At 46.5% G+C, this 16998-nt stretch overlaps 1 protein-coding gene across 1 annotated transcript in view; it reads right to left on the reverse strand.

Moving 5' to 3' along the window:
• The window catches only part of KCNK5 (potassium two pore domain channel subfamily K member 5), a 104332-nt gene extending 96779 nt beyond the window's left edge, over positions 1-7553 (reverse strand). The window contains exon 1 of the mRNA XM_030195773.1: positions 7116-7553. Within this exon, the coding sequence (XP_030051633.1) occupies positions 7116-7301 (186 nt within the window). The 5' untranslated portion in view covers positions 7302-7553. The remainder of the gene's footprint in view (positions 1-7115) is intronic.
• Between the last annotated feature and the right edge of the window lie 9445 nt (positions 7554-16998).

Here is a 16998-nt window from a genome sequence, read left to right on the forward strand (position 1 = left end):
TTCGAGAACCCCCTTTTTTAAAAAGGCCATTTATAACCCTTTGGAAGGGCCAACCTGATGCTGGGAATGATATGCCAGGTCTACAACCAATGAGGATGTTGGCCAAAGGCATCTACACCTGGAGTGTCCCAAGTCTTAATTCCCCACCCAGAAAATCCCATATAAAATTTGAGAGATTTCTGGAGAAACCCTGGCACTTGAGAACAGATGAGCTGAATTGGCTCAGCAGACCAGAAGGAAAAGATTAGGGCAGTGGTTCCCAAAACTGCTCCCAGCCAGGCAGGTTTTCAGGATGTCCACAATGAATGTTCGTGAGAGAGACCGTCTCCACCGCATGCAAATCTTTCATTAACGTTGCCAGAGAATGTGGTAAAGGTGGTTAGCTTAGCGGGGTTTAAAAGGGTCTGGACGGCTTCCTAAAGGAAAGGTCCATTGACTTGGGGAAAACCCACTGCTTATTTATGGGACAAGAAGCATAAAATGTACTGAACTATTCTGAGATCTTTCCAGGTATTTGCGACCTGGACTGTCTACTGTTGAAAACAGGATGCTGGACCTTTGGTATGTCCCAGTCTGGCAATACTTATGTACTTATCTTGAAATCCTGACTGGCTGGGGTGCCTCCAGGACCAGGTTTGGGAACCACTGGAATGCCTGTGACTATCGAGGTCTTTTTCCTCCTTTTATTTTAATGTGAAGTGGAATAGCTGCGATTGAAACTAAAACGGTTACTTTTTTGTCCTGGGGTGGGAACCACAACAAAAAGGAGACACTCGAGAGGGGGGTACATACATTAATGCTTCCCCTGATCTAAGCCACTATCTGCTCAGCAGAACTCAAAAAGCTGCAAGTTATGATTGTACAAGTGTGTTATATGGTGGCTTTTTGATATGGGCAGCAGACAAGGAGGAATATTTTCAAAGCACTTAGACTTACAAAGTGCTTTGAAAATATGCCTCATAGTAACATAGTAGATGACAGCCGAGAAAAGACCTGCATGGTCCATCTAGTCTGCCCAACAAGATAACAAATCAGTCAGGTATACACATAATGAGTTTCTCTGCCATTTTCGGGCACAGACCGTAGCAGTCTGCCCAGCACTAGCCCCTCCTCCCTACCACCAGCTCTGCCATCCAATCTCCGCTAAGCTTCTGAGGCTCCATTCCTTCTGAACAGGATTCCTTCATGTTTATCCCACGCATTTTTGAATTCCCTTACCATTTTCATCTCCATCACCTCCCGCGGGAGGACATTCCAGGTATCCACCACCCTCTCCGTGAAAAAATACTTCCTGACGTTTTTCTTGAGTCTGCCCCCCTTCAATCTCATTTCATGTCCTCTAGTTGTACCACCTTCCCATCTCCGGAAAAGGTTCGTTTGCGGATTAATACCTTTCAAATATTTGAAAGTCTGTATCATATCACCCCCGTTTCTCCTTTCCTCCAGGGTATACATGTTTAGTTCAGCAAGTCTCCCCTCATATGTCTTGTAACGCAAATCCCTTACCATTCTCGTAGCTTTTCTTTGCACCGCTTCAATTCTTTTTACATCCTTAGCAAGATACGGCCTCCAAAACTGAACACAATACTCTAGGTGGGGCCTCACCAACGACTTATACAGGGGCATCAACACCCCCTTTCTTCTGCTGGTAACACCTCTCTCTATACAGCCTAACAACCTTCTAGCTACGGCCACTGCCTTGTCACACTGTTTCGTCGCCTTCAAATCCTCAGATACTATCACCCCAAGATCCCTCTCCCCGTCCGTACCTATCAGACTCTCCCCACCTAACACATACGTCTCCCGTGGATTTCTATTCCCTAAGTGCATCACTTTGCATTTCTTCGCATTGAATTTTAATTGCCAAACCTTAGACCATTCTTCTAGCTTCTGCAGATCCTTTTTCATGTTTTCCACTCCCTCCTGGGTGTCCACTCTGTTACAGATCTTAGTATCAAAAGGCAAACTTTACCTTCTACCCCTTCGGCAATGTCACTCACAAAAATATTTACTTATTCAGTTCAATGTGGCTTACATTTAACAATTGTTAGAGATTATCAGGCACCAAGAATTTATGTATTTACTTATTCATATTTGTATCCCACAATTATCCAAAAACGAGTTTTGGTTGAATGGGGGTTACATTTAACAGTTGTTAGAGATTACATTGATACAACTACGTTTACAAGGCTGTATGATGCTGTGTTTTACAGTGATTGGCACGATAACTATTAGTGCATATGGAATAGTCATTGGATTCCTTGAGAACATGTCTTGGTTAATTTCTTAAATGAAAAGGTGTGTTACCGTTGAGGTTGTGTTGTGTATTGTTGTTCCAGAATGATTAGTGTATATTTCACTCAGTGGCCCTTTTACTAAGCTGTGTAATTGTCTATGCGCTCCAAAATGGAGTTACCACCCGATTACTGCATGGCTCTTGCAGTAATTTCATTTCTGGCGCGTGTCCAATACGCGCGTCCAAAATGTTTGGGATGCGCGCCAAGTGGCGTTTGGCGCACACAAGTCATTACCGCCCAGTTACCACGTGAGTCTTTACCGCTACGTCAATGGCTGGGGGTAAGGTCGCAGACCCAAAATGGACGCGCAATTTTGATTCTGCCGCACGTCCATTTTCAGCAAAAATTTTAAAAGGCCTTTTTTTTTTTTTTTTACAGGCATGCTGAAAAATGGATCGGTGCGCGCCCAATACCCATTTTTCAGCACGCCTTTGTAAAAGGACCCCAGAATTTCCTGAAGAGGTAGATCTTTAGGTCTTTCTTGAACTGGGAGGTAAGTTTGTGATGCTTCTCAGGACTATGGGAATTGCGTGAATCAGAAGCCAGCAACGTATTTAAAACTTACTATCAGGGGCATTTTCGAAAGAGAAGGGTGCCCATCTTCTGACACAAATTGGGAGATGGGCGTCCTTCTCTCAGGGTCACCCAAATCGGCATAATCGAAAGTCGGTTTTGGGCGTTCTCAACTGCAGTCCATCGCGGGGACGACCAAAGTTCACGGGGGTGTGTGGGAGGCATAGCGAAGGCGGGACTGGGACGTGCTTAAGAGATGGGCGTCCTCAGCCGATAATGGAAAAAAGAAGGGCGTCCCTGATGAGCATTTGGTCGACTTTACTAGGTCCATTTTTTTTCACGACCAAGCCTCAAAAAGGTGCCCAAACTGACCAGATGACCACTGGAGGGATCATGGATGACTTCCCCTTACTCCCCCAGTGGTCACCAAACCCCCCCCCACCCAATTTATTTTTGCCAACCTCCTCAAATGTCATACCCAGCTCCATGACAGCAGTATGCAGGTCCCTGGAGCAGTTTTAGTGGGTGCAGTGCACTTGAGGCAAGCTGACCCAGGCCCATCCCCCCCTACCTGTTACACACTTGTGCTGGTAAATGTGAGCCCTTCAAAACCCACCCGAAACCCACTGTACCCACATGTAGGTGCCCCCCTTCACCCCTTAGAGCTATGGTAGTGGTGTACACAGTTGTGGGGAGTGGGTTTTGGAGGGGGGGGGGCTCAGCACCGAAGGTAAGGGAGCTATGCACCTGGGAGCAATTTGTGAAGTCCACTGCAGTGCCCCCTAAGGTGCCCAGTTGGTGTCCTGGCATGTGAGGGAGACCAATGCACTACGAATGCTGGCTCATCCCACGACCAAATACCTTGGATTTGGTCATTTTTGAGATGGGCGTCCTCGGTTTCCATTATGATCAAAAACCGGGTATGACCAGCTCAACATTTGTGTCGACCATCTCTAAGGTCGACCTAAACGTTGAGATTTGGGCGTCCCTGACCGTATTATCGAAACGAAAGATGGACGCCCATCTTGTTTCGATAATAGCGGTTTCCCCGCCCCTTTCCCGGGACATCCTTAGAGATGGTTGTCCCCATTCGATTATGCCCCTCCGCGTTATGTGGGGGGTAATTCTCTAACAGGGAGACCATTATTGGGGGGGGGGGGGGGATTGCTATAAATGGTGCTGAATGTCAGCACTAACCACTATTCTGTAGAAGGTGTTCCAGGAAGAGAACCCTTTATACAAAAAGGTGATTAGAGCACATTCCTGCACCAAACGTTGAGCAACTGTATCGAAACCAGCTGAAACCTGGTGCCCAACTCATGTTATGACAAGGAAATGGCTCTACTCTAATAAAACCACATGCAAATCCCTCCCCCTTCTGACTTGCAGGCTAGGGGATTTAGGTGCCTAGTCATATAGACATCATGTGAACACAAATCCCGATCGTTTACACCAAGAAATTCCTAGTTAGTGGCTCATTCCAGCACCAGATATATATAATCCAGGGGTGTAGGTGCTGTTATAGCACTTTTCTTTATAGAAATAGGCTACGTGTCTGCTTTTATAAACACACTAGCACAGAGGTTGAATTCATTCTATAAAAAACTGTACCTACAGTTTGACGCACACTTCGCTCCACCCTTGTACCTGTAAAACATGCATGAAAGCCTGGCAGGAGTAGCCTAGTGGTTAGTGCAGCGGACTCTGATTCTGGGGAAATGGGTTTGATTCCCACTGCAGCCCCTTGTGACTCTGGCCAAGTCATTTAACCCTCCACTGCCCCTGGTACAAAATAAGTACCTGAATATATGTAAACCGCTGTGAACCTAGTTGCAAAAACCACAGAAAGGCAGTATATCAAGTCCCATTTCCCTTTCCATATTTCAGATTCTAGATGGAATGTTGGTACAATTTGAGATTCTAGATGGAATGCTCCTAGTGGTTAGAGCACCAGTCTTGCAATCCAGAGGTGGCTGGTTTAAATCCCACTGCTGCTCCTTGTGATCTTGGGCAAGTCACTTAACCCTCCATTGCCTCAGGTACAAACTTAGATTGTGAGCCCTCCTGGGAAAGAGAAATATCCAGAGTACCTGAATGTAAAATAAATATTCCTCCATGCCCACCTTCACTGCATGGATCGATCCAGCAGGCAGATTAATAGTGCTAACCCTGAATGTTCTCTGTGGATCAGAGAAGAGGCCGCCTAACCTTGGCAGCAGTCTTAAGCGTTGACATTTTGTAGCTGCAAAGTGGCTACAGACAGATGCTTACAGGACACAAAGCAGCTCTTTCATCAGAGCATCCGGCAAGTGAGCTGGACTCAAGTCAAGGGCATTTCAGCTCAACCAGCTTCAAAATCCGGCTGGCTAGAAATCTAATCATCATGCCCCCAAACAATCTTATGGCCACAGCCCTCAAGGGCCCTCAAGGGCCCTGCAGAGAGGTCAGAGGTCTCCTGAAGGAGCAGCAGATGGAGAGGAAGAGGAAGCCACCAATTACAAGAAACAAAACACAGAAAGCTCTCCTGCGCTACCCTTGTGCTACACATTTCAGTCCTGCTTAATTGCCCTTTCCTCACGTCATTCTAACAAAAAAGGGTTTTGTGCCACAACACTGGGAATCCTGAAAAGCGTTCTAATTGATCATTTAAGACTTCAGCACTGTGCTGTTCAGCAAAAATTAGCTTTGAAAGGAAATTGCACGGCAACAGGTGCACTGAGGGAGCAAAAATCTATATTGCTGCAGACCGGGGGGGGGGGGGGGGGGGTGGCACATTCTACTTTCTGCATTACACAAAGAGAGTCTGAATATTAATTAGTAGTCTAAAAGGGGATTTCGATTGCCCAGCTGTGCACTCTATTCTCTTCAGAATCCGTCCAGAAAACCACTTGCAGAGTATTGAAAGAGAGCGGGGGCGGGGGGGGGGGGGGGGGGCAGAAAAAAAAATTCCGCAACCTGGCGCGGACCGGGCTGCCGCATGTCCTTTTTAATACTAAGCAAGAGATCCGGGTGCCATCTGCCATGCCAGTTTTTGAACCTGTGGCGGGTTTTGCACAAAGCACACAGACAGGCTACATCAACACACGTGACCCGTACACGTTTAACCCCTGCTCATCCCGATCCTTTTTGATTTTATCCATTCCCTATGAAATTCTAAGAGTTCCCCCTGTTCTGTCCTGCATAGTTCACCACCGGGCACGAGCTCTACGGAGCACGGAATCACTTTTCTGTGCATTTGACGCTCACTGTACGTCTGCAAGATTCTAAAAGGCATGTAGGAATAAACTACCGGAGTAGAAACTAACTCCTTGATGCAACCCCTCAAAGGGTTAATACATTTTACAATATTCGCAAATTAGGCCCCATCTGATCTTGGCTGGAGAGGAGAAGCGGAAGGAGCAGGTTGCTGTGCCGAGTCGACTCCTCCTTCAGAGAGAAGGACAACACCCCTGGGCATGAGAAGTGTGAGGGCAAGGGCGAGTAATTTCTCCCCAAATCCCCCCTACAGGCGCTCTTTCTGCCCAAACTGTTAAACTGAAATCACACCTCTTACAGGATCCCCCTTTAAATATTTGGGCCCAGGCACGTGCCTAGATTGCCTATGTCTTAATCCTGCCCTGTGTATTGCACAAGAGCGTTGTTGTATTTTTCATTGGCAAAGCGCAGCAAAAACAGTTACTAGCACAAGCGACAGAAATAACACAAAAAAAACTTGCCACGTGTAAACGAAAGTGGTCACAGAACACTGACGCCGCGTTCGGAGCACTTTCGTTTCGTTCCTAAACGCAATGGAAGCCGATTCGGAAACGACAGAGCAGCGTTTCAAACGTCTGAGTCACAGTTCAAACGACAAAACACACCCACCGCCACCGGAAAAATACACAGCGCTGGTTACTACGCTCAACACAACGGTTTCTAGTACTTATTATGATTTATTGACTGCCGTTTCGTGACGATTTACTCAAGGGTGGGCACAACAAGATGTAGGATTTTATTTTGTTGTTATAGTTTGTAGGGTTTAATGCCCTGGATCAAAGTAGGATCTTGCAGTTACTAAGTTTTAACTCTTTAGATTCAATGTGGCTTTTTGGGGAGGGGAACAGGATATACACTTCTGAAAGAGTTTGGGGGAATCAAAAGTGATCCTCCGGTTTGGGGGGAGTTTCAGGGCTGCGAGGGCAATATTTCAAAATACTCCAACAAAATGAATACGTAAATACATTTTTTTTTTTAAAGGAGGAACCAGAACTCTGTTAAAGTTTTTCAAGAGTGAATTGGTTAAGAGTCCCGAGGGACCTTCCCTACCTGCAGGATGTTCTCCAGGTCCTTTTGGGTCAGGCAGGTGTACTGGCGCAGGATTTCCTCTTTCTTGCTCTTGTATTTGTCGGTCGCTGCCTCCAAGTTGGGCTCCTCCAGGACCTGGAAGATCGCCGCCCCGATGGCCAGGTAGAAGATGACGGCAGAGGTCAGCAGGGGACCCCTGTCCACCATCTTTCCCGGCCGATCCGCACACTAGGGGGGGAGGGGGAGCAGCGATCGCCCTGCACAGCTGTTCGAATTCTGGTGCCCCACAGCTGTCGGGCTGCGTCCGGGGCGCATGCGTCAGGGCAGGTTGGGGTTCTGGGGGGTAGTGATCCCGTCGCCTCTGCTTCCTCCTCTGTGGGGGGGAGGGGGGTTGGCATGTGCTGGGCAGGTCCAGTTTCCTCCCCAGTTCCCCCCACGATCGCTGGCCCGGGCTGCAGTGCAGACACGTGTCTCGAGAGAAGGGAATCACTCGCTGCCTTGTATTTGTAGTGAATTTTAGGAAGAGGCAGAGAGGAGGGGGTGGGGACCGGAGCTCCGCCCCGGGGCAGGATCGGGTGGTGGGGAGGGGAGGGCAGGTGCAAGCCTTGAAGGCAAGTCTCCAAAAGTTTGCGATCGGGGTCTTAAGTCTGTAAATGGAACCGGGGGAGGGGTGGGGGGCAGTGCTCAGGCTTACTAGGGAATCCTCAGGGGGGGGGCTATCAAATTAGGAAGGTGGAGGCTGTCCTGGAAAGATCCGGCTAAGCTTCCCTCCCAGTTTTCTTCTTTACTGTTTGGTCTGGTTTCTTTGTTTTGTTTTTTAATTTGATGATTTTCCTAGTCAGAAAGGGGAAATTACACATTTGAGAGACAAGAAGTGGGAAGAGGCAGAAAGTGAGTTTGTACAGGAAGGAAAAGAAGCAAGAGTGAAAAAAAAAAAACCCCTCTCCTGATCTTTGCAGAAATAGAGTAACATAGTAGATGACGGCAGAAAAAGACCTGCACGGTCCACCCAGTCTGCCCAACAAGAGAAACTCATGTGTGCTACTTTTTGTGTATACCTTACCTTGATTTGTACCTGTCTTTTTCAGGGCACAGACCGTGTAAGTCTGCCCAGCACTATCCCCGCCTCCCAACCACCAGCCCCGCCTCCCACCACCGGCTCTGGCACAGACCGTATAAGTCTGCCCAGCACTATCCCCGCCTCCCAACCACCAGCCCCGCCTCCCACCACCGGCTCTGGCACAGACCGTATAAGTCTGCCCAGCACTATCCCCGCCTCCCAACCACCAGCCCCGCCTCCCACCACCGGCTCTGGCACAGACCGTATAAGTCTGCCCAGCACTATCCCCGCCTCCCAACCACCAGCCCCTCCTCCCAACCACCCGCGGCTCTGGCACAGACCGTATAAGTCTGCCCAGCACTATCCCCGCCTCCCAACCACCAGCCCCACCTCCCACCACCGGCTCTGGCACAGACCGTATAAGTCTGCCCAGCACTATCCCCGCCTCCCACCACCGGCTCTGGCACAGACCGTATAAGTCTGCCCAGCACTATCCCCGCCTCCCAACCACCAGCCCCGCCTCCCACCACCGGCTCTGGCACAGACTGTATAAGTCTGCCCAGCACTAGCACCGCCTCCCAACCACCAGCCCCGCCTCCCGATCTTGACTAAGCTCCTGAGGATCCATTCCTTCGGCACAGGATTCCTTGATTAATTAGGACTAAGCTTCCCAAACGGGCCCAGGGCATTTCAGGTTTAGGGATATCCTGCATACATAGGACACCCAGTAGTATATATGCAAAATTATGTGTATTTTATAAACCTCCCTGACTGGGACAGATTTAGGAAGTTCTTAGGATCCGGTTTTACAGGATGGGTTACTGTAGAGTGAAACCTGTCTTGCAAAGCTCAGGATGTTACCTTGCTAATGATGACATGGCTTTTACAAATTACCCAATTCCCATCCCGTGACTCAGTCCCCAATGCTCAAAGCTTAGCCAGTCTGGCTGCACATTATTCAGCATCTAATGGACAAAGGGGTTCTTCTGAGTTGCTTTTTTTTTTTTTTTTGTTACATTTGTACCCCGCAGTTTCCCACTCATGGCAGGCTCAATGCAGTGGGTAATGGAGGTTAAGTGACTTGCCCAGAGTCACAAGGAGCTACCTGTGCCGGGAATCGAACTCAGTTCCCCAGGACCAAAGTCCACCACTCTAACCACTAGGCCACTCCTCCACTGTTGCTACTATTTGAGATTTGCTATTCCACTACCAACATTCCATGTAGAGGTCGGCCCTTGCAGATCACCAATGTGGCCGCGCAGGCTTCTGCTTCTGTGAGTCTGACGTCCTGCAGGTACGTGCAGGACGTCAGACTCACAGAAACAGAAGCCTGCGCAGCCTTCTACATGGAATGTTGCTAGTGGAATAGCAACATTCCATGTAGAATCTCCAATAGTATCTATTTTATTTTTGTTACATTTGTACCCTGCGCTTTCCCACTCACGGCAGGCTCAATGCGGCTTACATGGGGCAATGGAGGGTTAAGTGACTTGCCCAGAGTCACAAGGAGCTGCCTGTGCCTGAAGTGGGAATCAAACTCAGCTCCTCAGTTCCCCAGGACCAAAGTCCACCACCCTAACCACTAGGCCACTCCTCCACTCCACTGTAGTGGCTACCCATAATCCTATGCAAATATATTACAACCAGCTCATTAGTATTAAAATGAGCATTCCATGTGATGCACAGACATTTCCAAGCACTGCACAGAAAGAAGCGCCTACCTTTAAGGTGCAAAATTTTCCAGCAGGTCTGAGACCTTACCGCCAGCCATTGACCTAGCGGTAAAGGCTCACGCGGTAACTGGGCGGTAATGGCCTACGCGCATCAAATGCCACTTGTCGCACGTCCAATATGCGTGTCCGAAAATAAAAATTATTTTTCGGACGCGCGTATCAGACCCGTACCAACAGTGAAATTACCGCAAGAGCCACACGGTAGCCGGGCGATAGCTCCGTTTTGGCGCGTGTTGGGCGCGAATAGACGCTTATGCGGCTTAGTAAAAGGACCCCTAAAGCTTTGGACAGCTGTGAAATAAGATGACAATATCGTCATGGAGTACATATAGCATTAATAACAGTACACTGTAAGCCACATTGAGCCTGCTAAAAGGTGGGAAAAGTGGGATACGAATGCAATAAATAAATAAATTCCTGCAGCTCTGCTCTTTTGGAGGTTTCTTCTGCAGTTGTGTCATTTACTCTTAAACTTACACATGGAAATTTTGGCGGACTGTTTGGATTTTTCACAGTTCCACTGGGGGAAACCTGAACTGTCAGAATCTGCTTTCTAGTTTTCAGAAATTCACATTCTTGGGCTTCCCATGGCAAACATTGCCATGAGGAACGCCTGGGTTTGTTATTCCTGGCTTTGCTCCTGTTCACCAAGCTGGCTGGGGCCTGGGGATTCTGTGGCCATAACATTCACAGCCTTGAGGGAGAGAGAATCCTACACATCGTACAATGACGACACCTAGTGGCTAAATTTAAGGCCCATGATTGCAGGGCTTCAGAGGGAGCCTCTGCCTAAGGATTGTGTCACTAGAGAGACTGTGGTGTGTCAGTATAGGGGCAAATATAAAACCCATGGCTCCCAACCCTAGTTTTGATCCACTTGAGCTGGAAGCCCAAAAGAAGAAACAAAAACTGCCAGGCTAAAAAACAAAAAAACAAAAATCATAATTCCTTATAAAGGATTGGGATGCCACCCTCAAGAAAGTATCATGCTGATGGAGAAAATAACAAAAAAACATCATCGTACAGTAAAAGCCCAGAAATGTGGACCTCCCAAGAATCCAGACCTACAATAATTGTGATATTTGGACCGACTCGAGAATCCAGACTACATTTTCTCCCTTCCCCCTGCTCTCTCCCCCTCCCCCCCCCCCCCCCACACGCACATGGTACAGCGTCTCTCTCCTGCGGCTCTCTCTCTCCCTCGGTGTACAATACCTTTTCAGAAGTCTCCTGAGCTGCAAAAAGTTGCATCAGAAGGGGCGAGATGGGTCGGAGGGAAAGGCCCGAAGCAGGCCAGAGGAGTGAGAGAGCCTCAGGCAGGGCTGTGAACAGGAGCGGAGGAAGAGACGCCGGACTGTGGGGGGGGGGGGGCAGGAGGGAGGGGAGGAGGAGCCACAGGGGGACCTGGGCTCCCTCCTTTGGGCTCAAGCTCCTGGGCCCCCTTCCTATGAGGAACAGAAATGCTGGATGGGGAGGAGAGATGCTGGATTAAATTTGAACTTTAAAAGTACTGCCTGAGAATCCAGAAAATCCAGACTGGTCCAATCCCTGAGCACCTAACCACCACACCTCTACTCAAGAAATCTAGACTACACCAACTTGACATTTTGTCCTTTAGATTGTAAGCTCCTCTGAGCAGGGACCGTCCTTCTTTGTTAAATTGTACAGCGCTGCGTAACCCTATTAGCGCTCTAGAAATGTTAAGTAGTAGTAGTAGTAGTTTAGGACTTGTACTGTAGTTCACTCACCAGCATCAAAGTGGACGAGGAATGAATCTGTACACCTTATAAACAATTAAAAAAAAAAGATCCACAGAAATATGGTTGGTATAATTGCACATAATTCAGATATTGAATATATAATATTCCTAGTAAAACTTAACAAGTCCTGGATCTGAAACAAATGACTTTGAGAAAATGAGGAAGCATCTGAGGAGCAGCTAAGGTGGGAGGAGAGACCGGAAGTCAGACGATGGACTGAGATAAAAGATGCTGTAATAATGGCAACGGATCTAGTTGTAAGGAAAGAAAGTCAAACCAAGAGGAAAAGGAAGCCCAGGTGATTCTCTAAAGGTGTGGCAAAAATATTAGCAGAAAGAGTGGAGGAGTGGCCTAGTGCTTAGGGTGGTGGACTTTGGTCCTGGGGAACTGAGGAACTGAGTTCGATTCCCACTTCAGGCACAGGCAGCTCCTTGTGACTCTGGGCAAGTCACTTAACCCTCCATTGCCCCATGTAAGCCGCATTGAGCCTGCCGTGAGTGGGAAAGCGCAGGGTACAAATGTAACAAAAATAAAATAGATACTATTGGAGATTCTACATGGAATGTTGCTACTATTGGAGATTCTACATGGAATGTTGCTATTCCACTATGTAGAAGGCTGCACAGGCTTACTACTACTATTTAGCATTTCTATAGCGCTACAAGGCATACGCAGCGCTGCACAAACATAGAAGAAAGACAGTCCCTGCTCAAAGAGCTTACAATCTAATAGACAAAAAATAAATAAAGTAAGCAAATCAAATCAATTAATGTGGACGGGAAGGAAGAGAGGAGGGTAGGTGGAGGCGAGTGGTTACGAGTCAAAAGCAATGTTAAAGAGGTGGGCTTTCAGTCTAGATTTAAAGGTTGCCAAGGATGGGGCAAGACGTAGGGGCTCAGGAAGTTTATTCCAGGCGTAGGGTGCAGCGAGACAGAAGGCGCGAAGTCTGGAGTTGGCAGTAGTGGAGAAGGGAACATGCAGGACGTCAGACTCACAGAAGCAGAAGCCTGCGCGGCCACATTGGTGATCTGCAAGGGCTGACTTCTAGTGGAATAGCAACATTCCGTGGTTAGGGTGGTGGACTTTGGTCCTGGGGAACTGAGGAACTGAGTTTGATTCCCACTTTAGGCACAGGCAGCTCCTTGTGACTCTGGGCAAGTCACTTAACCTTCCATTGCCCCATGTAAGCCGCATTGAGCCTGCCATGAGTGGGAAAGCGCGGGGTACAAATGTAACAACAAACAAAGTACAAAATAACCCAACGAAGGAACATCTGGTAAGACTGAGCAAGACACAAAAAAAAAGACAGGACACAAAAGTGAGGCTGGAAGAACAAATGGTTAAAGATGTAAAGCAAGGTGAGGAGACTTTTCTTAGGCAGGTGGGGGAGAGAGGGAAGGACTGGATTGTATCACTGAAAAGTGCCAAATTAAAAAAATACGTAGGATAGATACAAGGGATCTAATACAAATACAGACTGACTCTAGCTCATAACATTCAAAATAGCTGATGATATATATTATTTACTAGTAAGAAAAAGACCCATTTCTCAAACAAATGAAACGGGTGCTAGCAAGGTTATCATTTATTTATTGCATTTGTATCCCACATTTTCCCACCTATTCGCAAGGCTCAATGTGGCTTACAGAGTTTTGTTATGACATAGTCATTCCAGGATATCAGATACAATTCGTAATGTACAAAGATTGAGAAGGGTAGTGAAAGGAGGGTGTTAGGCAGGATAGTATATAAGGTGGACTTTAAAACCCGGGTGCGCTGGTAGGTAGTTTTATAGGTTATGGGTTCTCTTTGTAGGCCTTGTTGAAGAGATGTGTCTTCAAAGATTTGCGAAAGTTAGTTAATTCGTCAATAGTTTTCAGGGCTGTAGGTAAAGCATTCCACAACTGCGTGCTCATGTAGGAGAAGGCGGTGGCGTATGTCAGCTTGTATTTTAGTCCTTTACAGCTGGGGAAGTGCAGATTGAGAAATTTGCGGGATGATCTTATGGCGTTTCTGGGAGGTAGGTCCACAAGATTTAGCATGTAGATTGGGGCATCTGTGTGAATGATTTTGAGTACCAATGTGCAGATCTTGAAAGCAATACGTTCCTTGAGTGGGAGCCAGTGAAGTTTCTCTCTTAGGGGATTTGCACTTTCATATTTAGTTTTTCCAAATATAAGTCTGGCAGCGGTGTTCTGTGTTGTCTGGAGTTTTTTGATGGTCTGTTCTTTGCAGCCCGCGTATAGTGCGTTACAGTAGTCTAGATGACTTATTACCATTGACTGTACCAGGGTACGGAAGATGTGTCTCGGGAAGAAAGGTTTTACTCTTTTGAGTTTCCACATGGAGTGGAACATCTTTTTCGTCGTGTTCTTCACATGGGCATCGAGTGTGAGGTTTTGATCAATGGTAACTCCAAGAATTTTCAGATTTTGTGAGACGGGTAAAGAACAGTATGGTGTGGTTATGGTGGAGTATTTGTTTGTGTTGTGTGGTGAGGTGAGTACAAGACATTGTGTTTTTTCTGCGTTGAGTTTTAATTGGAATGCATCCGCCCAGGAGTTCATGATTTGGAGGCTTTGGTTAATCTCATTGGTGATTTCGCTTAGATCATGTTTGAACGGGATGTAAATCGTGACATCATCTGCGTATATGTAGGGGTTGAGGTTTTGATTGGCTAAAAGTTTGGCTAAAGGTATCATCATTAGGTTGAAGAGAGTTGGTGAGAGGGGGGATCCTTGGGGAACTCCACATTCCGGTGTCCATGGGGGTGATATGTCCGCGTTTGTTGTTACTTGGTAAGATCTTGTGGTCAAGAATCCTTTGAGCCATTTGAGAACTGTACCTCCTACTCCGAAGTATTCTAGCATGTGTAATAGTATTCCATGATTAACCATGTTGAAGGCGCTGGACATATCAAATTGTAGGAGGAGTATGTTGTTACCAGTTGCAATTGCTTGTTTGAATGAGTTCATTGCGGACACTAGTACAGTTTCGGTGCTGTGATTTGCCCAGAATCCTGATTGAGACTCATGCAGAATTGAGTGTTTATTCAGGTATTCAGTGAGTTGTTTCGTCACTGTGCCCTCCATGAGTTTGGTTATGAGCGGGATAGATGCTACTGGGTGATAATTGGTTAGGTCCATTGTGTTTTTCTTAGCATCTTTTGGCAGCGGAGTAAGTAAGATGTTTCCTTTATCCGTGGGAAAAAGACCGTGTTGAAGCCTGTGGTTTACATGATTTGTGAGGTCTTTTTTGAATTGTTTGGGGGCGGATCTTATTAGGCTAGTAGGGCAAATGTCTAATTTGCATTGTGACTTGGCGTATTATCATGTAATGGCGATTATGTTTTTAAGGGAACCTTAGGAGAGAGAGTGTGTGAGACAGAGAGAGAGAGAGAGACTGTGTGCGAGTGTGTGTGTGTGAGAGAGAGAGAGAGAGAGTGTGTGTGTGTGTGTGAGAGAGAGTTTGCAGCAAAGGTTTGAAGCCTCATACAGTAGCTGAGAGCAGGAACGACCATGCTGACACCATCAAAGCTTTGCTCTCAGTATCTCTTATTATCGGAACAGCTCTTTTAAACCTATTATCTTCCCCTCCCCTTTGCTTGTTCTTCAGAAACGGAAACCTACTTCCCCTCCCCTTTCCTTTAACCCTGGAGGCAGGCTGACCTCAGCCTCTTAAAGATGTTAGGAACCCAGGCAGCCAGACGGAGGTGCAAATTATTATTTTTGAAAATTGGAGAAAAGCCCCCAGAAACCAAAGGCGAGAGACGTCTTTGGTTTAAAACACTATCACAGTGACTTGATGTGTACAGCGTTTGATTTCGATCACTGGGCATAAAAATTCCAATAACTTTAAGAAAACAAAAAAAAATTTGTGATGCTTTTAAATTGTGATTGAAGTGCTAACTTTCAAATGAAAATACAAAAAACTTCTCTCTGATTGAAAAAAATCTCTTTTTTTTTCTTTTTTTTCATAAATCTTGCTTATGACTAATGTTAATAAAGAAAGCACTTAGCTTATCATTTTATCCAGCACAGACTCAAGTTACCTCCCAGAAACGCCACAAAATCATCCCGCAAATTTCTCGACCTGCACTTCCCCAGCTGCAAAGGACTAAAATACATGCTGATGCATGATACCACCTTCTCGTACATGAGCACAAAGTTATGGAACGCATTACCTCGAAACCTGAAAACAATCATCGAAACAACTATCTTTCGCAAATCCCTCAAGACATATCTCTTCAACAAAGCATACAACGAAAACCCAGAACCTTACTAATCCACTGCTGAAAACCTACCGTCTACTATACCTAATAAATGCCTTCCTTCTGTTTCGGTACTATGTTGTATTCTGAAGCCTGACTGCAAATCGTGTAGCATCGAGTGTTTGTCAATGTAATTGGTTAGTTGGTGGGCCACTAGCCCTTCCATTATTTTTGTCATTAGCAGGGTGGATGCCACTCGCTTTGACATCTTTTTTGTGTCCTTCGGGATAGGTGTGAGTAGTACATTACTTTTCTCCCTTGGGAACCGGCCTTCCTGGAACATGTAATTCAGATAGGAGGTGAGTTGGTCTATGAACCGGTCAGGCGCTGTTTTTAGTAGGTAGTTGGGACAGGTGTCTAACATGCAATGGGCGGAGGAGAAGTTTCTTAGCACTTGTGGCTTGTGTGAAGTTGGTCCATGCCCTGTCCGCTGGGGCTTCTTCTTGGGGGTGATCAAGTTCACCTATAAGGGCTTCGAGATTTGTGTCATCTTGTGTTAGGCTTTTCGTAATGTTGAGGATCTTTTCTTTGAACAATCTGCCGAGTTCATTTGCTGACGGGGGCTCTTCATTCGCTGATGTCGCTGGTTTGGTGTTTATTAGTTTAGTTATAAGTTTATATAGTTTCTTTGTAATCCAAGTCTACGTGTTCGTTGTAGTATTTTATTTTGGCCTGTCTAATTTTCGTTTTGTAACGTTTACCTGCACCCCCTCCATGTGTTTTTGCTTGTATCATTTTTATTTTTTGCCAATGCTCATTCTAGTTTTCGGCAGTGGGTTTTAGCTGTTTTTTTTCATCATACCATAGTATTGCTTTGTACCTCTGTCCTGTTTTTGATTTTAGAGAGGCTATTGTGTCCAGTAAGTGCTTGCAGCTTTTGACCCATTCTAGTAGGAATCCTTTAGTGTTAGTTGGTGGCGACCATTGATCTTCATATATGGCTGTCCAAAATTTGGTTGTGTCAGTTTTTCCAAGTGATTGTATGGTATCGGTGCTTGTGTAGGGTAGGTTTGGTGTTCTTTCCAGTATAGGGTCGTGATCAGACCAGGGAACTTCTGTCCATACCAGGTTCTGTATGCTA

Source organism: Microcaecilia unicolor, chromosome 3, assembly GCF_901765095.1.
Source record: "Microcaecilia unicolor chromosome 3, aMicUni1.1, whole genome shotgun sequence".
NCBI classification, from domain to species: Eukaryota; Metazoa; Chordata; class Amphibia; order Gymnophiona; family Siphonopidae; genus Microcaecilia; species Microcaecilia unicolor.